Consider the following 23026-nt stretch of genomic DNA (forward strand, 5'->3'; position numbering starts at 1 on the left):
CATCATCAAATAGTACGATTTAAGTAGTAACAGCGGGGGCGTTTATCTGATGGTCATGGATCTGTGGGTCAGATACAACACTTGGGGTGTGTATTAAGGTCGTGAAGGATTGCACAAACGTGATTGTATACCTCCACCTCAATTACGTTGACAGGAATGTACGGCACATTGGTTTGCATGCTGACTTACATTGGCAGAAACGCGTACTATATTGGACGTGTTATTAGATTTGAGACGTAATACCACCATTATGATATGCTACGAATCTGAATACGTTGTTAACGTTATTTTCGAAAAACAACGGAATTAAAATTGACTATAGTAGATTGATACATCTCGAATGGTTAATTGAAGTGATAATGAGGTTTGATAATTACATCAATGCTCAACTTGAAGTACGCCCTCTTTATGAGATCTTCGTTTTTTTTCAGACCACTTGTTGAATTCTATACACCTCTTCATATTTGTCAATATTTATGAGTATTTTCCATGTTCCTGGAAACAATTTATAAAATCTATTATAAAAGTCGGGGAGTCGCACGATATGACTAGCTTAATATAGCGTCTCATTTGCATAAATTAAAATTCACGAGCAGTGAAAAAATCGCAAAACGCGTGTTAGTTATAAATTGACTGATTCTATCACTGCCATGCGAGCTGAAAATTAATCGAAAAATGATGTAAAATTGTTTTGATGAGACAGAGTCAAGCAAACTGTTAGAAGTAACCACAGAGTTTTCTCTTTAACGTGATTATAGAAAGTTACGATATTCATGGAGAACGCAGAGGCACGTTGATATTTCACTCTTTCTAGCGCAGTTTGAAATGAAACAGTTCAAGTTTTGAAAGCAATAAAATCACGCAAAGAAGTCACACCTGCAATAAACTAGTGGCACCGTATTGATTGTCCGTTGAATTGTTTTGACAGACACAATTTTAGGGTCTGTATATTTCTATGTAATGTTTGTAAGTTTCGTTGAGGATTATTCTGTAAAGAAATCACTGAAATGATTTCATCTATCCGTAAAAGTGATTGCTTCGACGATGACCTACGGACGACTGACTTCTATTCTATTCTATTCTATTCTATTCTATTCTATTCTATTCTATTCTATTCTATTCTATTCTATTCTATTCTATTTTAATTGTTTTGTTATGAACAAACGTTAAATAAAAAAAATGTAAACAAATCTATTTTAATTGTTTTGTTATGAACAAACGTTAAATAAAAAAAATGTAAACAAATCTATTTTAATTGTTTTATTATGAACAAACGTTAACTAAAAAAAATGTAAACAAATTATGGATGGAAGAAAATTAGTCTATCCCCGAGAAAACTTTCAGTCTAAGGTCGTGATATGTCATCCGAAACGTTAATCTTCGAGTTGTTGACACTGTTTTAGAATACAAATAAAAATTAAATTAAAATTTTGAACCACGTAAAGCCGTCGAAGCGTAACTTAGTGGAGTAATTAAATAATGAGCCAGGAAGCCCATTGTAACCAATAAAATTACAGTTTGAAAACGTCATTGTTTGCCTAGCCGCCAAGCTAACTCATTACCTATTCAATGAGGGCAAACGTTGCCATTGACGACGGCAATTGTTTGATTTCTAACGCAGGCAGACAGTAGGGGTAAAGTCGGCAATTTTTACCCGCTCATTCAGAGACGGTTGTTTGTAGTTTGTTAGGTGGTAGTCCATAGAATAATGTCGCAAGTCGGTGTACAGTCGCGTCCGGCGACCCAGATGAGCCAGGTGAAAATAGGAAATTTGCCTGAGATACAACACCCGCTGTCTAGACTCGGAAACCCAGAGAAGCTTAACATTCGGGGACTTTCAAGTCGGGCAGGCGAGAGACCCTCGTCGAACCCAGCTCCCCGACCAGCCAGCGAACTCCCGTTTCATGTCACCCCACGCATGTCCAGATCTGCCACTGGAAGAGAAGTCTTGCACGAATCGTTGGATCTTAAAAAAGTCTTACCGCGAATACCGGGTCCATTTTCCCCAACAATTCCAGAAGGGGTGGAATATAACGTCGGAGACCCCGACAAGACAAAACTCCCAGTTTTCGGTGAGTATTAAGTATCCGCCATGATGGTTATTTTCTGATAATAGCATGTGTTCGTAAAACAACACGGGCAAACATTTCGTCAAATACTCCCGACAACATTGAGCCGTCTGCTGCAGCTCCGTCCACGGCGAAATCCTTAACAACCATACATTTCGGGTGGCAAAGTTTTATTTATTTATTACACGGTATAACACATAATAACACACCAATTAAATGTCTAGCTGCCGTGTTTTATTTGTCTTAATAATAAAAAGTGTGGAGACAATCTATATATGCGGGAATTGATCTAAACTGCGACAATAAGCGTTGATCCGTTGACGTGTTGCTGTATACTTTGAACATTATTCAAACCATAGTCCATACTTTGAACTCTTCGTATTTACTCGTCACACTGATCGATCGATATCAGAGGGGGCTCGAGCATTAGTAGCTACGCCCGGTGTTTGGTGTGGAAAAACGTAGCTTAAATCAAAATCCCCTGTGTTTGGTCAGATCAATAAAATACGGGGGTATATTATAGGATGACTAATCACCGCGGTTGTTAAGTTGGTTCGTAGAAACGCAACAATGTTTAAAACTTGAGAATATTGAATGATATGGTTTCATCTCATCAATGTCACGGTCTGAGGTGAAATGATATTGACAAAAACAGCGGGGTTACTGCGTCAAAATTGTGCTTTTTATTCTACGGATGTGACATTAGTGAAATATATACGAGACTACGAGAGGTCAAAGTTCAGCATTCCGAGTGTAGCGTTACGTCGTGTTGCCATTGTTGGCAACTCTGCTTACGTAGCGACGGACCAACTCGTAACACTGAGTGTTTTCAACAAACTGCGCTGCATAGAAGAGATCCTTATTATGCTAACAACAAACAATTCCATATAGATCCTCTGACAAGTCCACTGGGCATGACATCATGCTTATGTCCATTATCAGCAGTCACCCATGCCAAGAACAGTAAACAAACACGTTCATTAACAAATAATGAGCAGTTTCTTTCTCGATAGCCTTAAACAGTCTATTGCCAAATTATAAGGATACTCACGATATTTACGTTTTTATTACGACCCGACTAATTTATTAACTATGTAAACCACACGGTTGTTAATTTCACCGTGGAGCTCGCACTGGATGTTTATAACATGTTGAAATCTACCAAATTTGCATACGTTATGTACATGGATACGCACGGTTACTTTGTTGTTGTGAATTATAGTGCCCATGCTGCTTCAGCCGCGTACAATCGCCTTGTCGCTACTTTAAATGAATTGATGGCTATAATCGTCGGGTAGGGATTTGGATGGCCACGGTTACTGTACAACAAGAACTGACACAGTAACCACATACTCAAACTGATATATCGAAATTGAACACTCAATAAAAAAACAGTAAACATACATTATTTTTTTCCTAGGCAATAACGAGCCTCCGTTTTCTCGTTGATTCACGTTACTAAGGCACAATTAAGCACGCATGTCTCCGTTAATTAAAGCGTATATTTGAATTATGATAATCGTCAACGTATTCATAAGACAAGTGTGCAAGTTATAATATTAATTCTAGTAATGGTCGACTGCAGCAAGAAATGTACGTTCGGCCTCACCGCTAATGGTTCAGTTGTTTTTGTTTACGCGAAACCGTTTTTACGTAACCAAACAATTGCCTGTTAGACACCTGTTTGAGTCACACATTGGTTAACACGTCGTTACATTATCCACTGAATACAATCGGCAACCAAACAAAAGAAGGCGTGAGGCGTGTAGCTGTCAATAAAGACAACTTATTTTAATTAGTTGAATTATCTCGGCATATCTGCCCGCGTAATTGCACTAACCATCCCATAATATTTAATAATTTCATTCATTAATATTTTATGAAATGTACATCAGGTTGCCAGACGCATTATCGGATATTTAATATTCATCGACCATTTTAAATGCGGTATGCCGGAAATGTTTTGTATTTGCATATTTGCTATAGTATGAACGTTATGTCACTATAACTACAATTCATGTCAATTGATTGACGTGGTTGATGTGGATTTATTCGCGAAGTGCTGCTTGAGAAAGACCGTCTTTATTACAGCGAACATATATTTGCCGTTGTTTATAGTTTTAGAATATTATAAAGCGAGGTTTCAGTCATAAGGTTGCTGTCATGCCAGATACCGATGTTATTATCATTCTACCTTTGAACTTGACACAGTCACGTATTGATGTTGTGAGAACCTTAACAACCACACGTGCACAGAGAGCGGTCAATCATTACAATCGTAGAGTGACATTTATTGCTTTTCAAGCTCATTAACACTTGGAGATAAAATCATGTGATTTTCAAGTTATTGTATTCGGACTCAGAACGGCGTAATGATGACCTTCAACTACATTCTGTGCAATATACAACGACACAGTCATTTCTGAACTCATTGACATCCTTAGAGATCCTTGCGACACGATCAACTGACTACAGATAATTGTTATCGATGATTGCAGAGATTACACCCTTTGTAAAACAATTCCCACTTTGTTCGATCTGTCCGGTAAAAACTAAAATATATGGTGAGATGATGTTGATGACATTGATGACAATGTTCTAATTCCTTCCCATGAGTTATTGATAACAACTGTACTCCTTAAAATGAATTATGAATATAAACGATGCTATTTTATTCCGATAAAAAACTAAGATACTCGAGATGGTGATGTTGGTAACGCGGGTGTCTCTATGTCGTGTACCATGCACCTAGAAGCGTACTAGGTTTCTATTTTTATTGTGTCTTTCTACCACTGAACGACTCAAATTCGTTTACTGGTACGGCAAACGTGGATATGAAGTATAACAGGAACATTGCGTCCATGACCCGCGAGACTTTTGGCAATCAATTACCTGTTTGCGATAGATTGAGCAGCTACCCAATCAATCAATCAATCAATCAACTAAACAGCTCGTCTGTCTGTCTGTATGTCTGTCTGTGAATAGCACAGCAACACTTCGCGGGAGAAGAAAACTGTATTTACCCTAGAGGCTGAAGTTCAGGCAATATTTGTTCATTCAATCCCACAATTTGTGTACGGCGCATAAAACGATGTGTGAGTGGTGTATTATAAGGAAGACACATTTTTTGTTTAGGTTTCACATCCCAAGAGCTTATTATATAGTGAATGCGGCGATTATTACAGCCAACACATACATGGTCACGGTGGTAAGTGTGCTCGGCATGACAGGCGTAAATCTGGGTCTTAGAATCAATATAAATAACTGTAAATAACCACGGAAACGCCACACATCATAATAATAGTCGTTGCCATCTTATACCCCAGTGTTTAACTCTGACTCCGGTTACTAAGCAACACTTCATTTATTCTTCGTGTTTTAACTGAATCATCAAATATTTGAGGTGGAACCAATTTAAAACATCGATGTCACAATCGCTCGATTCAAACATTGCACGTCGTTACAAGACGGGTTTTAAACGACAACATGTGAATTGGTCTGGTTATATCATAGCTATTACCAACTCTGACGTTAAGTGGTGACCGTGTCACGCCCGCGAAGGGTTCACTCACTACGCCGTCCTATTTAGAACGCGCTGAGATCTGGCTGTTATTATTAGCGTAATATGTCACATGACGAGTACGTTCCAAGTGGCATTATATTTCAGTCTATTCAAATATAAAGCTGGATTCGCTCTGTAAACATTTCTGGCATTTACAAAAGAGCAAGTGCATCTGCCTCTGTGATTGTTCATTCTTTGGAGGGCCTGGGGTTTTCTTATTTCATTCCTCTAGAGAGGGTTTCTGGGTGCAGCCGAGGTTAAGGCTCACACTACAACTAAACTCCCCACAGACGATAATGTAAAAACTTGAAAAGCGGAGTTATTATACACATACAAAACTATACAAAATTAAGAAAAAAAGTGGTCTGTCTCGTTCAAATCAAATAAAAAAAAATGTTTTGTTCCCCAATTTGAAAGTAAGCCGTTTGAACCATATAGTGTCATGGACCTACCATGGTAGGTCCATAATAGTATTGGCAATATTCGCTGACTCACCACTTTAAACTAAATGATTAAGTCCACCATTTTAATACCAGCTGATACCACGAGTAGAATGTACCCAGAAGTAAAAGTAATGCAATTTTTTTGTGTAACATTTCATCTTAAACGAACGAAGAAAATGAAATAAGAATATGAGTACACAAATTATATTTAGTGTCTTATAATGTTACAGTAATTGTCACGTCTAGACGTATTAAAAATTGCATTATTATGGTGGGTTTAATGACAAAATATGGTTCATTATGGTCTACGGGGACCGCTGTTAAATTGCCATTTTATGCATATTATATTTAAAAAAAAATAAACAGATTGACAGTGAATTGAATAATTCAACATAGCGCTGGTTCCTAATTATGTATATAGATTTTGACACAACTAATTGCAACTGTTATATGTATTTAAATATGTCAAACACTCATGGTGTCATTCTACTTAAATTAAAACAGTTTGAAATACAAACATGTTTTTCCTTGCATAACTATTTTCAATATGAAGAGGCTTACATATGAAACTTTTAAGTTGGCGGAATGCATAGGTTGTGGGTGCTTATGTTGGTCTAGAGTGTTCGTGGTAATACACAGGCGGTTGTTTGTGTTTCGGAAAACAAAATAATGAATTAAAAGTATTAAGTTTCAGTGCTTATCGATGTCTAGAATTACATTCCATGTATCTTTCAACGTGCTTGACCACGAGGTGGTTGACATTTTCTATGGGTCTATGCCGGTGTATACAGAATTAGCCTTATTGAAATGAACATAAAAAGGTTAATCAAAGGAATTAAATAGAAACGTGGGGTATTGTGAAAATTGTGCGAGGAGACATGCCCGTAGTGCGCAGTCTCAATACATCCCACGAGATTGGTGACGCATGCCTGGCAGCAAAGCTAAACAAAGTCTGAGTGCATTTTAATACGTGTACTACAGGGCGAATGTTGTCTCTGGTTTTATTGTCCACAATTTACCCTGCACATACACAAAAGACTGGGCCAGGCGAACACGGTGTAATGATCAAAGAAAACTCGTTGTTTTCTTAATGTATCTTGACTACTAGTACGAAGAGGCCATCACAATAACGAGGTTTCAGCGAAATTAGAAGTTGTTTTCACTGTATCGATAAAAGTATGAGAAGACCTGTTTCCATAGATACGATGACACGGGTCAACACCTGTATTCGTAATGGACACGATGTAAGCAAACTTGACACACCACAAAGGGTGGGAAAGTGTTGTGAGTCCCTAGGGCTATTGTTATGTGTTTTCCATTTGATCAGCGACGCGAGACTTTATTTACATATCTACTGTGCAATGCCAAATCTTTGCCCCTTTTTGGTACGCTTGGTAACTTGGTATAATCCTTGTTGCACCGAAGGACAGTACAAACCACACCGTTTTCTTATTTGAAGCTTAACAGGGAGATTTGTTCAGGAGTCTACTGCCTCATACTATACCGACACTCAGATAATCAAAAGAGCTCAAACGCGTCACTTGACACAGTGTCACCTGTTGCGACAAAGCGTCGCGTATTGTCGTCATGGTTACCCTAAACACAGATCGGTTGGAACCTGGCGTAGACGTCCTGCGAGATTTGCAAAAACAGACCACTAGATTCTGCGATAATGACCGTCAATTGCGATGCCGTCGCGATTGAAACTCCCGTGATATCGCACAATGGGTGAACTCGAGATGACAGGAGCGTCGAACAGTCTGATAAATTAAATGAAAGCCATATTACATCCAATGTGTATCGCCCCAATCAGTAAAAGTAACGACGGCTTCGTGTGCTTGTTAAATCATGGCAATGTTGGTGTTTCATTATGGCCACTTTCACCGAAATTTACATCAGTCACAAATTACATCCTACACGCATCAAGTTCCGCCAACTAGTCTTTTATTTTGTATGAACAAATCAGTTGTGATACTTTCAGTTATCTTTGATAACTAGTAATTAGTATCCGCCTATTTTAAACGCGACTATATATGGACCCAGCCGATTGAAAGTAACTATTCAAAGTTAGTAATTCTACACCACTAATGGACAGGCAGTTAACTATGGCAATTTTTTTCCCTTGACTGAAGCGTAATGGTATACAATATACAGTAGTATACAAGCACAAGTTCATTGAGTTTAGATTCAAAGTCCTTTATATCTGTTCCAATTCAGGTAATCAAGCATATGTAGCTTCATATTGAACTACCGTGACATGAAAGTCCCCTGAAGTCACGAATTTTAGTGAGTCGAACTTGGTTATTGGTACTGATTTCGGGTTTTTCTCCTTCAATTATTTGGAGTATATGTAAAACCATGGGGTTTATAGTTCCATGGTAAAACTATTTTAAACATATCATGACGTTTTTAGTCACCACCACAAGTAGTCTTATTTTCAAGATTCCGTTTTCCACCCATGATATATCGATACATATTTACTGCCGTTATCACAGGAAAGACGATACATCGTAAAGCCATCTTGTTATTAACTAACTACATGACTGTATATGATTGCGTTTGACAAAACATACAACATGGAGTCAATTTCCTTTGCATTGTTCAGTTGATTTCGTTTACTACCTGTTCGTTTCCGCCATTACCATAGTTGCTAGGCGACGGTAAATAAATCCCATGTCATGAGAGCCTTGTCTCAACATATCAGGTGGTATATTAGACTCGTCTTTGAATGTTTCAATCATCGTTAATTTTCGTAAGTCGTGAAGGAATATTATCGATTTTTCGTTTGTGACATCAATCTTCCGTAACTAACAGCCATTGTGTCAAGTTTATAGAAACACAGACAGCTCATGCTTACAAGCTGGGGTTTCCAGAACAGATAGTTTTGTTTTGGATTATATTCTCGTTAAATTGCATTTTATCGCACATCGTAAATTAACACTTCAAGTTAGGGTTAATTCAAAACGGTTCTCTCAATCCGATCACGAGATACAGTAGATGTCGTCTGTTGGGTTTGGGTCGTTAATAGAGGAATTGATCGCATCACATTTGCGTTTTATTGACGTGTTGGTTTGATACATAAAACACGAGTTCAATAAAAGCACGATTGTTTCAGTTGTAATTTATCGATGCATCACACAATAAATGAAATTTCTTCAAACGTTAATTTTTTGGGTTTTGAAAATGGGATAAGGAAATTACCAAATCACAACTAAAAATAGATAAGGATTGTCTATTTCGAAACCAGCGAGCTTTACTATTTTAAGAAGAATACAATAATTATTTTTGTTTTACGGAGCAGTCTGAGGACAAATTTTGAGGGAATAAGAAGAAGATATGCGTTGTCACGTAGATGTGAAAAGCAATTGCAACTACCTCCTGGATTGTATTCGGGTGACTTGTTTATCCGTGTAAAACCTCCATGGTGCAACAGCAAAATTTGATTGCATTTTGTGAAACAAAGTTTGAATTATTCATCAAGACAACATGAATTACACTAGTAATTGGGTCAGTATATATTAGTATGCAAAGCACGTCTCCTATAATGTTAATGTTTAGCGGGCTTCTTAGTTGCGGCTTGATGAACAATACCCATGATGCATCGTGCCCTTAGCTTAGCTTAGCTTAGTAAAATACTGATATACCAAACAAGAATACTCAATAAAACTATATCTTCACTCAGTGGGCACAATGAATGTTTGAGTAGATCCTACTTAGTGGCCTCTGTCGATATATTCAAAGATTAAAAACAGCTGGGAGTAATCTGGTGGGTACCGTCGTTTCAGTTGGAGGAGCCTGAGTGTGATATTTCCAGACCCCAATATAGTAAATATATTTTGGATATCAGTGAACCTGCATGGTCGATTATTTCACTGCTCTGCTGTGTTTAAATATTAATACAATACTATTAGTACCGGATTCGTCACGGGGCGGTCATTTTGTATGTTACTGGATGCTCTCTGTAGGTTGATTAATGTTGAATAATTTAAACAAGCAAAACAATTGTTTTTGTGAGTTGTTATAATAAATAATAATAAAATATATTTTCCAATCTACAGGTGCGAGAGCAGATTTACAAAGTCGAGCAGAGAGCCGTACAGGCGTGGTATCCAGGGCTTCGTCGAGACCAGATACAAGATTTAGACTTGAAGTTGATGAGGTGAGTTCATTTAGGTGTATTCTATGTGACCGTTGATGGCGATGTTCTTGACTTTATTCCTAGACCTGGCATACATTGAGGACGATATTTCAACAGCCATCATGTTAAAAAATCGTATTCTGATGAAATGTTTATGCCAAGGACCAAAAAATCCAGATGTCATTGTATAGTGGTTAAATACATTCACGCTTTGTAGAAATACATGTATCTAAATAGATGTGAAGATGGGATACTTTCAGCCAGTTTGTTTCTCACTGACCGACTATAAATAAACAGACTATGGCTCTTTATTGCACTTGATATGTATTTGAGATTTGGACAAAACTTCATGGACCATTATACCTCATTTTAATAATGAGTGCTTTCCTGAAGCATTCGTGTACATTTCCAACGGAACGTGGCCCAGAGTTTGTATTCCACGACCATACTATCCACATCTTCCAATGATGTCACTAAATCGATCTTTCCATCCATCCAACAGCTCGAGATTCTTCTCCGTGAGAAAGCAAAGCGCGGATACTATGAATTGCGGAAACTTTTCGTCTCGAACGACCCAGAAGGCAAAGGTACAGTTAGCAGGGACGCTTTGCACCGAATCATTACGATATTTGTGGGACAATTTGTAGGACCCAAACAGTTCAACCATCTGATGGCCAGGTAAGCGCATCCATCAAACTGATTGTCATGTACACTTTGGAAGAGCGATACCAGCATTGGTATATTTCACGTTAAATAGATTCTAAACGAGAATGACCGCCAAGATTTCACTGAGAGCGGGAGAACCACGAGACTTACTTTGGCCTTCAAATACGTCCACGTTAGCGTATCAGAATTTTATTTACAATTGAGGTACCGGTCATTATTCTTGGGTGGGTGGGGGTGGGGTGTTTTAGGCAAATGTGACGTATCTTCCATAGCGGCATGTGTATAGAACACTATGATAAAGACTGTCCGTTTTCCGTCGAACATTGTGACATTATATTTATGGAGAAAAATACAGTATCAAATACATTTTCACCAGTCTGAGATAAAATTATATTTATTAAAACCACATGAATTGTTGAACACACTACATATTTTTTTAATTTATTCAGCTGATTTCAGTCATAATTCAAGATAAATGAAATGAAAAAATATAGAGAATATACCAAATTATGTTTTGCTTTAATATTCACGGGTAATCAGTAATTATGGAAATTATTATTGGTGTGCACATGAAATATTTTAATATATTCCCTTGAATCTACTTGTCATACTCAGTTGTTTTCAAAACCAAAAGAATTTCACAATAGCAAAAACGGAAATTGATTTCCCTTGTTCGCAGGTGATTCTTCGTTACTTCGTCTTAATGAATACTGTTATTGAATGCCCCTCCCTCGTCGATGAAATATAATTCCTCGTCCCTAACGTAAACATCAATTTTTGCAACGGTATACCATTTATTTTTTCAGACTGAGGCTGGCAGAGAAGCTTGTCGTTCGTTTGGATGAATTTTATGCATGTTTCCGGGAGCAGGTGAATACAGAGATGCCGCGGTGGATGGACCCTGTGAACAGACACCACGTGGAAAAAGTGTCAATGACCGCTACACAGGTGCATGTACAACTCAAGGAGAAGGCAAAACAAAGGTACAGAACCCTCACTCGGTTTGACGTAGTTTCTAAATCGTTACATGAACTAATGATAATTGCTTGTGTATTATTACCAAACAACGACTTATAGAATACGCTAACATGGGAAGTAAAAGTAAGTAATTAACACAGAACACACGGCAGGGCGAATGTGTTAAATGAAAGTAAACATGGTCGACGAGGAATAAATATTACGCGACATGCTGTTCTCGAAATGTGTTATAGACAACACATCCACGTTCCCGGTTACGCAAGCGAATATAGCTAAATTGGGACCAATAGATGGGCTAACACTTTAAACATCAACATATCCATGTAAACTGAACTCCGTGACAAAATATACGTATTGCGCATGCACTGTCATCATATAAATATTAGGCAACTCCAATGCGCATGCGTGTTAAAATGTACGTGACGAATCAAAATTGAATTAGCATACTCTATTTTGAGAAGAAAATAACATCTTTTTCAACGTCCAATACTGAACTAAAAAACATCACAAATTATCAACGCGCGTCCAAATCACAACACCCAATGTGTATAACGATTCACATATCTCTAAATCAATTGCAAATCTTTTGAAATAGTTAATAAAAATACTTAAATAAAAAGTTATTTTCCATATATAGGTTCATTGATGTAGCAGATCTATTTCCACAAATGAATCCTGGTGGATCAGGAAGAATACTGAAACCAGAATTCCGCAATGTTCTCAATAGGATGCTGTTTTTCATGGAAGAGGAAGAGTTCGAGAAACTTTGGGCAAAGTAAGTACGCCCTCTAGTGTGAGACGTGACAAATTATTTTGTAAGAGAAGCATGCTAAGTGCGTACGATTTGTTCAGAATAAGAAACAACAAAGGTGAATGAAATTATCGACGTTGGTTATATGTCATATTCATTTGTTTTTCTTAGATACGACACTGAAGGCATTGGTGTTATTAACGGCGAAAAAATGTTAAACAAACTTGGGATAACGCTTCGTTCGGGTACAGCGAGTCCCACTAAGCAAAGACTGGATTCAGCAGACTCAACATGTAAGTTTACTACTAATAAATTAATATACCCAATGTTTGTCCATTTTGCAATGTTTTCTACTCCCGGGGGCCACCATAAGAACTTTTACATAAAAGGTTTGGAGCCACCAGCCTATTTTTCGAAAAAAATATTGGTATATTTTATTGAAAGGCGGCCATTGTTCCTATGGTAAAGATATCCAAATATGTTTCCTTTAAAAATAGACAAAAATGTTATTTCGTTTTAACATTGTTTTTCGTTCCCTCCCACCAAAATGTGATTTAGCACACACAACTGCATATTGCTTCATGTTATAGAAATATAGTTCTATAATAAACCTATCGAACATTGCCAAGTGATTAATCTAACTTTTTAAAAAAATTACAATTATTGCCAAAACACAGACATGCGCAGTACAATGCGTGGTATAATCGATTAGACTAAATTCGAAAAGTTGTGTTATTTGTTTGTTATTTGAGGTTTTTTGAGATCATTTCTTTAACGGCAGTTTCAACTTTACTTATTACTCGCCCAATTATGTTTTCTAGCTTGAATACATAGAGATAGTTTTCAAAAAACAATCAATATTATTTTCTAAACTTCTCTCTTGCTCTCCCACATTAAATTGCAATATGTGCAAATTAAATGTGAGAAAAGAAAAAAAAAACAATATGACTCGACAATGAGAACATCGTAATTTTCAATCCGCTTTATGTTACAGCGAGTCGTACGCCGAAAAAGCTGGAAGCTGAGCGTTCCAAATCTCTGGACGTAGAACTGTGGTTGAAAAATAAATTCAGGGAAGGATTTGCCAATATGAGATCGGAATTCAAGAAATATGACAAAGAGAAGACGGGAAAGGTTGGTAATAGCATACGTAGCTGTACTATGAGATTTGCGGGTTTCTTTGTGCACGTGACGTCCGATTACGTCAGCACATATAGGCTCGTTCGGTTCAGTTCGTGTCGTGGACGGTCAGAAACAAAAAGCCAAATGACTGCAACCTCTTCCAGAATTTGCAGTTTTCTAAGTCAAACATTTACCTGCCACGTACATGTAATGGTGTTGTAGATATATATTTAGAGGACAGTTTAATATTTATTTCACGACTGATCACGAACGAGCATGTACTACGTACTGCGACAATTCTATCACGTGTTCCCGAAACCCAATGTTCACTTTTCGTCTTGGCCGCGATAGATATTCGACGCGGCTCATCATACTTTTTATCTTGTTAAAGGTTAACAGCAGCGACTTCAGGAAAGTGGTTGATAAATTCGGACTCAAGTTAGATAATAAGCAAGTTGAAGATTTCTGTGCCCGCTGTGGCATAGACATAAAAGATGACATGATCTCTTATAAGGATTTCCTACAGAGGTTCCAAGATCGAAGCGAATCGGGCATGCCACATACCATTCTCTCCAATCCAAAACACAAGTAAGTCTACTCAATCATATATCCTTCAAACTTATTTCCCTGCTATTATTTTACACAGTTTTATGTGTTCTTTATAATATCTACGTTTATTTTGCGGGTTTATTTTGTGGAAGATCATGAAAAAGGAGTGAGAAATATATGTAAAATAAATTAGTTTGGCATTTCGAGTTCATTACTAAATTTCATGTACAGAAATACGTGATTTGCTCTTTTTTAACAAAACTGCGACATGGCTACTCCATAATGTATTTGCAACTAATTTATTTGACTTGATTTGCTATCTAGGTTCAACAAGAGCGAACGAAGTGCTAGTCCAAGTGCCGCGTCATCTTTAACGGCAGCAGAGGCCAAACTTATGGGCATGTTCCAAAGAGACTTCCTGTCGTTATTAGGAACCTTTCAGTAAGCATTGACATAAGTTCGAATTTTAATAACAAAATGTATTTCGGTATTACTATTTTGTGTAACGTAATTTTGACGTTTTTTCTTCTTTTTTTTCAGTAAAATTGACAAGCAGCATACGGACAGAATTACACAAGAAGAATTCCGAGCAGCCATTGAAAGCAGATTTGGAATTGAGATAAACGATAGCGAATTCGCCGACTTGATCGACCGTGTCCCCCTGGACGATGAGGGACGCGTGAAATATCCAGCATTCATGTCACAATTTGACACAACGTAAGTAAATATTTTTTGTGATGTCATTTCCGGTAGCGTTTTGTTATTGGATTTCGACACAATCACAGGGATTCATTCAGTCGAGTTAATGATTAATAAATCAATGTATTTGATGATTTGCTTTTTTGCACAGGGGCACAGCACCGAGTCTATTTGACGCCAAGTCAACAGTCACGACCAAAAAAGCGGATATCATGAAAATAGATCATGACAATGGAGTAGATGAGCTGATGGACTATGAGGAATACAAGAAAGGAAGATCAGTAAAAGAGGTGAGAGTTAGATCTAATGCGCACATTCTGTTTTCAGTGCCGACACCATAGCGGCCTGACGATGACTGAACTAAGAAGGGTACCGTCGTTTTGACATGTTTATCTGTTCTTATCTATTTACAGCTCACTAGGATAGTGAGGAGATTGCTCAAAAAGAACTACCAAGAAGTTGAAGCCAAATTTAACGATATGGATGATATCAACTCAAGGCGCCTAACACGGGAGTCTCTCCATGAGCTTTTGAAATCGTAAGTGCTTAGCGCCCTCTTTCGACGATAACACCCGGTGACATGCATTCAGACAATATCTCGTTGGACAACGTTTCGTCCAGCCAACAGAGCGAGTGTCTTTTTCTAGGCGTTACAATGGTCATTTTCCAAAATGGCCGAATGGTGGCCAGTTGCACCTTTGCGATTCTCAAATCTTTTTATTCGCCCAGGATGACCCAAATGTCATGAACTATATGAGGTGTATACGATCATTTACATGTTATTGACATTTTAACGTGACGTAACAGTGATTTCATTGCAAGGATTGTATTTTTTCATTTTCACTTAGAAACCGTTTGCAAATCTAGATCAGTTGTTGGTTATTTCAAATTTGTAAATGCTTGTTTACCACATTTGTCCTTCACAGATTTGACCTGAAACCGGAAGTTACTCATGGAGAAATCAGAAAATTATGGGACACACTAATAACCAATGCCAATGGAACGCTCGATTTCCTCCAGTTTGTCCGCCATTTTGGGTACTCTCTCAGATCCGCTGCCTTCCCCAACGCCAAATTAGTGCCACCGAGACGAGGCGACGCGGATTTCTTACTGCGGTCGCGCAAACTAAACTGCGCCGGTGATATGTTAGAAGATAACTTGCGTGCAAAGATTGACTACATGTGGGATGACTTAAGAAAGGAGTTTCTTGATTTAGACCAGTATGGGACTGGATTTGTCAGCAAAACCGAATTCAAAGATATTCTTCAAGAACTTTGTGTGCATCTTAACGAGTATGAACTGGAAATGCTTTGCAGAAAATTTGATACTAAGAACGACGGAAGGTGAGGAATATTTCATAATTGAATGCAAGAGCATTTCTCGCCCAAAGCAGTAACTTTTAGTTTTTCTGTAATTGTCAGCCTGAAATGTTTGCAGGAATTACTCTGAATTCACATTGTGTTTTGGACAGAGAATAATATGAATATTTTTTCAATGTTGTAGGATTTGCTTTGTCGAGTTCCTGAGACCATTTGCCCTTCGCAGAACGACCCATCGTGTAGGAAACAATATGGCTGGCGTGATGTCACACCCGCAAGCAGAAGTTCCGCTTGCATCTATCGTGGATGATCCACAGAAAGGGTTGAGTGGGTTGACAGCGAGACTTAGACAAAAGGTAAACAACATTATATATAAATTTAAATATTTCAAATTTGTTTGTTCAAATATTTCAAATTTTACAAAATTGGCAGTACAGTCAAAAGCGATACAGATGCGTAAGCAAGAATGCAACAAAATATTAATATTATATTTATCTATTTATTTTGTAGTTGGTTGGCGATTGGAGAAATTTACGTAGAGCTTTCAAGAAAATCGACTCGGACCGCTCAGGCTTTTTGACAGTCCCAGAATTTCGCAGTGTTCTTACGTTATGTAATATCATTATGAACGAAGAAGAGGTTTATCATGTGATGTCCACATTTGACGAAAATATGGATGGTCGCATCAACTACAACAAATTCATTAGTGAAACGTTCAAGTCAGATATGCCAGAAGCTCGATTTGCCTCAATATAAAAAGCAACGTTTTCATTTGAAACCAGTGCTTCTCCGTCGCATTAAATAGCGATATTTCCGGTAAACTACGTCACATCCGATGGCGCCTTTAAAATCTTCCCAAATATAGCACGCATAACAAAATGACTAGATAAGCAGTTTGTGTTACGCCAAATATGCATGCCATTTTGAATGGTCCATAGTATTAAACAACTTTCAGCATTTACCCTCGTTCCCGTGCTAGGAATTGACATTGTTTAGAATTCGTCACACTTTTTTCCGGGAACGAGGATGTCAGATGGCTAATGCCGTGTTTTATTTTACCAAGTTAGGATTTTATTTTTTCCCTCTGATTATTTTTGTGGTTTTGTTATTTTTGAAAAAAGAGTGTGTCGCAATATGTACAGTTTTATATAGTCTTGTTTGCATGTAGTTGAATGGTAACCAAAGTAATCTGGGTTAGTACATTTATGACTTTTCAAAGATTCCAGAATTCTCATATATTCCGTCCAATATTTCGTGAATGCTAGATAAATAATGTGAGATTTATTGCCACATGTTTTGTATACATTCATATGAACAGTATTCCGCCGCGCGAACTTAGGAAACTATCAGCATTTTTTTTACACTAGTTCTAAGTAACAAGAACTTGTTCAAACCGGATTAGACCGGTTTATGATTCGGATAATGCATGCTCTAGATCTAAATCGTCGTTTTCTTTATATATAGATATGGTGCAACTATGCTACTTATTATTATGTCATTGTGTTCATATGATCTATAAATACTTATCACCTAAATAAATTCACATTTTATGTAATATGTTTTGTTTGCATTACTCATTACTTCTGTAAATTGGGTTTGAAAGAAAGGGACAGTACACCTTTTATATAAACCGCCCTCAAGCGACGAATGTCTTCTATGACGTAAACACGAAGTCCGTATCAAGAAGCTTCGGTATCGTTTTGATCTTTAGTAGCTCATCTATGAAGATTTTTTTTGAGAGAGATTTTACTGTATTCTTGATTACGAACGACTACAACCAAAAAACATTTGTCGATTTGAGCGACATTGATTTCACCGTTTACGTCATTTTGACGTAATAGACGCGCTCAATCACAAGAGGACTCAGCTTATTGGAATATTATGTGTCGGTTTGTGTAATATGAGAAAAATCTTCCATCCAAACACAATCGTGGCAGAATATTGTTAGTGGTACACATGTACAAAAAGTCGTCCTCCCTAGCGACGAAACTATTCTGTAGCGTACCAGAAATCACGCAGATGATGTAAGCAATGTCTGTCGTATAAATATGATAAATAGTATAAATGTAAATCTTGAAAAAGTTGGTCACAGATCAAAATATAGACTGGGTCATCCATTCGCCTGTAGCGAAATCGACAATGGCCGTGGCGTGTGTCACTCTCAAAAGCATAACAACCAGATGAGTCGAACTCCGTCCTTGGAAAATAATTACGAGAATTACTTTTTTGTTGTCTCAAATAGTTTTTTTTTCGCTGATAGGTAAAATTAACTAAATTAAATCTACGTGAGCATGTATAATTGTAATTTGTATCATAATAATTATTTACTACCACTAAACACACTAACGGATGCCTCATAAAAAATAATGACGCCAACGTTAACATGGCAAACATGTATCTATTTTATAACGAGCTATTTCCGGTGATAACAATCTTCATACATATATCTCAATAAAAAAAGTACTGTGATCTAAATAGAATTTATTAACTGCTAATGTACTTGTACTGTTCATAGTACCCACACTCAACGTCAACATCATTATGTCATATTAATTTAATTAATCAAATTAGCCATGACCTACAGGGTCGCATACGAAATCCAAACTGGTGTATCCGGTAGCCAAGCAACTGGAGAACCCCAAAAGTAGCTCTCATGGAAGGCGTACGAAGGGTCGAAAACGAAATGCACCGCGTCGTGCGTTGAGTCCATGTGTGGCTTCGGTAACGCGGCCAACAACAGTGAAGATAGGTAACTTCAATGCGCAGTGGCGTGCGTAAATTGCCAAAATGATGAGTAAAAATTATTATTAATTATTTTATTGCTTTTATTTTCTATTTTTATTGTTTCCTTCGGATTAGCGAAAATATATAGCGGGAAACCTAAACGCAAAGCTTATTGGGAACGTACGTCGGATCGGAAACAAAAAGTGCTTCACACGTGTTCCCCGCTGTGGCATAGTATTTGCGCCCTTGACTGTCAGCATCAATACACGTCACAGTCATTTTAGTAATTGTGTTTCATTATTCGAAACCGTCGCCACATTGTATCGGGAAAAGAGCGCTATCCCCATTACCTATTATTGAAATTGAAAGCGGGGTTAATTTATGATGCATTTATGCTAGGTTTTGAACCATTAGGAGAAAAAAAAGACATTTTCGACGGAAACAAAAAAAGCGAAAAATAATTTTTATGAAGTAAGACTTTGTCAGAGCACGATCATTTGAGAGGAAACGATAATACATTGGTAACTAAATAAAAACCTAATATTGACCTACTCATCCCATCAAAAATAATGGTCGCTCCCTCATGCGCCCATATTGTACTCAATCTTGTTGAATGTTTACAACAATATGGTGTAATACTGTACGTAACTTTATTATTAGCAAGATTGTATTTGTCCTTGCAGCTAAAAGCGCCAATACTTACAAACCAGTGAATTAAAAACCTAGTGAATATCCAAATCCATATCAAATACGCTAAAAATAAACCTAGTGAAAATGTTTAGCAGCTGAAAAAAGTCGACTTACGGTGCAATGCGAATATTTTGATTGGACAGGCTACGAGTACCACATTGCCGACGTGGTGAAACCGAGGTTGAAAACGATATGCGGTGGTATAATGGCGTCATGCTCTGAAAAGATTAAACAACGTCAGCTCGCCGTTGATGGCGCAAGGAATGTATCTTTACCATATACAATGTACGCTGCAACACATTGCGACCTGATATAAAAAGAAAACATGACGGATAATTCTTTCATGTTTGTCGTATTCGCATGAGAATTTGTATTTGTGAAAATTAGGTAGTTTATGGAAACAAGCATGCACACCATAAAATGTAAATAAAAGAATGATGGTATCAATTTGTACAAATATTTCTAATTCGAAAAGTTTCTTTATTTTTTCTAGCATCACTACCTAAATAAATGATTAAAACTCAACGTGATATTTCCTCCAACTTAGTACTTTGATAAAATGTATGCTTGTATTTTTGATCATTTCAATATAGCTGAAAGATGAATGTATAAGACGGTAATGACATTCGAGCCAAAACAATCGTGATCACTCAGTCGTGATGTTTCTTTGTTTTTGTTTGGGTGCTTCAATTTTTGGAGAGAAGTTCAGTATTGGACACGAAATACACACAAATGGGACGAAATGTTGTGATTGGCTGAGAAGTGAGCTATATTGGAGAGGGCAAACATGAATTCAACGGCAGTTATGAAATAGGATCTATCATCTACATAAAGCACTTCATACAAAGTGGAAACGGGACATCGTCGTCATAAGAGACAGACGTTATGAAACGGGGCCATATTGGTCGGCACACGAGCAACGCGCGACTGTCGTGTGTAGGTCTTCAAACAGCCGGTTAGTACACGGCAAGCTGCTGGGGAACTAAAAAAAGCGGTAGAAATGGTGCAAATTATTCATATACCGTGATTGGCTGTTGATTTGTGTTTTACGTTGAGGGAAGTGCTTAAAAGTTGCCGGTCGGTCGACATGCCGTATTTGAGTATTGTGGTAAAATGCATGCAGTTCCAATTGAATCTAGACACGTGCACTGGGAAAACGGGAGTAAATATATTAATACTAGCTCACTCTACTGCACCTTTTATATTTTATCTCTACTGCTCAGTACGCTCAGCATGGGAACGGTGAAATTATTCGTCGAGATTGAATAACATCTTATGGTGCCTTAAGAGTCGGGATTTAACGAATGATTTGAAAATTCATAACAGATTACGGTGCCAATATGAATGGCCTATTTATTGACAATTCTAATAACAAAATAAGACGAGTAAAAAGACACTTCACCGCTGCGCAATACTATACGGTGATTCTACTGTTGATATCGCGGAATGTTATTAAAATAAAAAAGGGAGTAATGAGGTCGGTCGATAAATCGTCTGTTTGTTGGTTGGCGTTTCAAAGCTCCATCATGTTATAGACGCCATAGGATTAAAAGAACAAATATTATTTCCACTATCACATATATGTCATTATGGTCTGCGAGCAAAACAACACCATGGTGTTTATTTTATGTTATGTTATGCGCAAGCGTACTATGTTGTGTGTACGTACATGTAATTGTGTTAGTTGAACAAAATTGGTTGATAAACCCCACTTCCGTAAAAAGATCAACCTATAAATCCCCCACTATGTAGCAAATAAATTGCACGTATTTACACTGAACCAAAAGCAATAGGACATTAACATTTTACTAGTACTGGAGTCAGTCAGAAAAATATTATCGAACATGGACCGTCTCGTCCGCCGTTTACACTTGTCTACTAAACGTGTGTAAGTAATACTAGTATACGACATCCATGATAACACATTTTGGTTGTTTTTCTCAAACGGTAAACATTTAGGCTTGTGATGTGAACATGTTTCTCGATCTTTACGCATTTTTGTTGTTGGAACTATCCAGCGTATGGTACGAGTCTTCCGTGTAACCACACAATACGTGGCGTATCCCGGAGATGGTGCTGAATGTTGTCGGCAAAAACAAAAACAGAAAAAACGGGAAAGTGATGACAATGTTGTGAGAATCGTGAGAAGAAAGACTTCCTCCGTGCTGTGATGCAGAGAGCGCGTGGCGGATGTAAAACCGTGTCTGCTTGATTGAAGTGGGAGTCGTTGCTGTGATGGGCAGGCTTGATTGTTACATTGTTCGACGTACCGTGCATCATCCAAGTCGCGTGCAAGACTCCACCTGTCGCGACTCATTTGCATACACCAAGATGGCACCCTTAAACTGGGAATCGACCATTAACCATGACAAAATGCAATCACACAAACGTACGTTATGCGCCTTTAAATATCTCATCCCCAAAGCAGCTACGCTGAGACAGATGGTTCCGTTCGAATGATGAGTCCCGCGGCAACGGGAAAAAAATTGTTAATACGAGATAATATAATGAAAGATACACATTGATAATAAGACAAATTAACGCATGGGCGGTAACCGAGCGGAAAACTCCGGATATTGCGCTATATCAAATAATGAATATTTATTATTTCGTCGAAAATATTTTGTAAATAATTCTATCGCATATTCTACATTATTATTTTTTTTAGAATGTAAATTATTCAAATAAATTTTAGCAGAGGTTTGTCAGCATGTGCCGCAGAAACACTAGCGTGACACGTTTTAATTCGGCGAAAATCATTGATTCTCCTGAACTAGTTGATAAACAACTTATAAGCCCCGATGTGAGACTTCAACAGCGCCTCGCCGGAGATATATTTTAAGACGGGCCAATTTGAAGACGAAAATAATCATGAATGTTAATGAATATTAACGTTAGTATACCGAAAAACACGTAACTGTTACAATTAGAGACTAACTGGGGTCTAACTGTGTATTTTCTACCCCTTCTTCGAATGTTATTTAGTGGTACATGCGTGTGCCGCTTCATTATTTCCCGTCGCTTTTTTTTTTTTTTTTCCGCGTCTCATCGACCCTGTTTCAGATTGACAGCATTCATACACAATAAAATTCGCAAACACTTTTAAGGGGGATATATACATACATGTACGTGTATCCGTCTCCGAACTCACAAAAATGGTCTCGTGCGGTCACGTGACCATATTGACGACAGACAAAGTGCGGGTGTGCTCACGTGACCAAATGAATGGTCGCGTGATGAACGTGTGGATTACTCCCCGCGGACGAGCTTCCACGGTGCTCGCTAACAATGCCGTAATACAGCCATTTCAATTGCC

General features: G+C 37.7%; 1 protein-coding gene across 1 annotated transcript; it reads left to right on the forward strand.

Annotated features, from left to right (window-relative positions):
- Nucleotides 1–1615: 1615 nt before the first annotated feature.
- Nucleotides 1616–17704, forward strand: LOC100369370 (EF-hand calcium-binding domain-containing protein 6-like). Its single transcript, XM_002734861.4, has 15 exons — nt 1616–2072; nt 10133–10233; nt 10715–10890; nt 11685–11861; nt 12494–12631; nt 12779–12900; nt 13602–13741; nt 14121–14317; nt 14603–14719; nt 14819–14995; nt 15129–15267; nt 15391–15515; nt 15904–16320; nt 16481–16652; nt 16807–17704. The coding sequence occupies exons 1-15, from the start codon at nt 1709–1711 to the stop codon at nt 17050–17052; spliced, it is 2808 nt and encodes a 935-aa protein (XP_002734907.1). The 5' UTR covers nt 1616–1708; the 3' UTR covers nt 17053–17704.
- Nucleotides 17705–23026: the final 5322 nt, after the last annotated feature.

This window comes from Saccoglossus kowalevskii, chromosome 19, assembly GCF_978046115.1.
Source record: "Saccoglossus kowalevskii chromosome 19, keSacKowa6.1, whole genome shotgun sequence".
NCBI classification, from domain to species: Eukaryota; Metazoa; Hemichordata; class Enteropneusta; family Harrimaniidae; genus Saccoglossus; species Saccoglossus kowalevskii.

Excerpts from the sequence above, each read along its gene's own strand:
- LOC100369370 (XM_002734861.4), top strand. The coding sequence starts at position 1,709 with ATGTCGCAAGTCGGTGTACAGTCGCGTCCGGCGACCCAGATGAGCCAG. Across the intron at positions 10,234-10,714 it reads TTAGACTTGAAGTTGATGAG|CTCGAGATTCTTCTCCGTGA; the intron begins GTGAGTTCATTT and ends TCCATCCAACAG. Across the intron at positions 16,653-16,806 it reads CAGCGAGACTTAGACAAAAG|TTGGTTGGCGATTGGAGAAA; the intron begins GTAAACAACATT and ends TTTATTTTGTAG.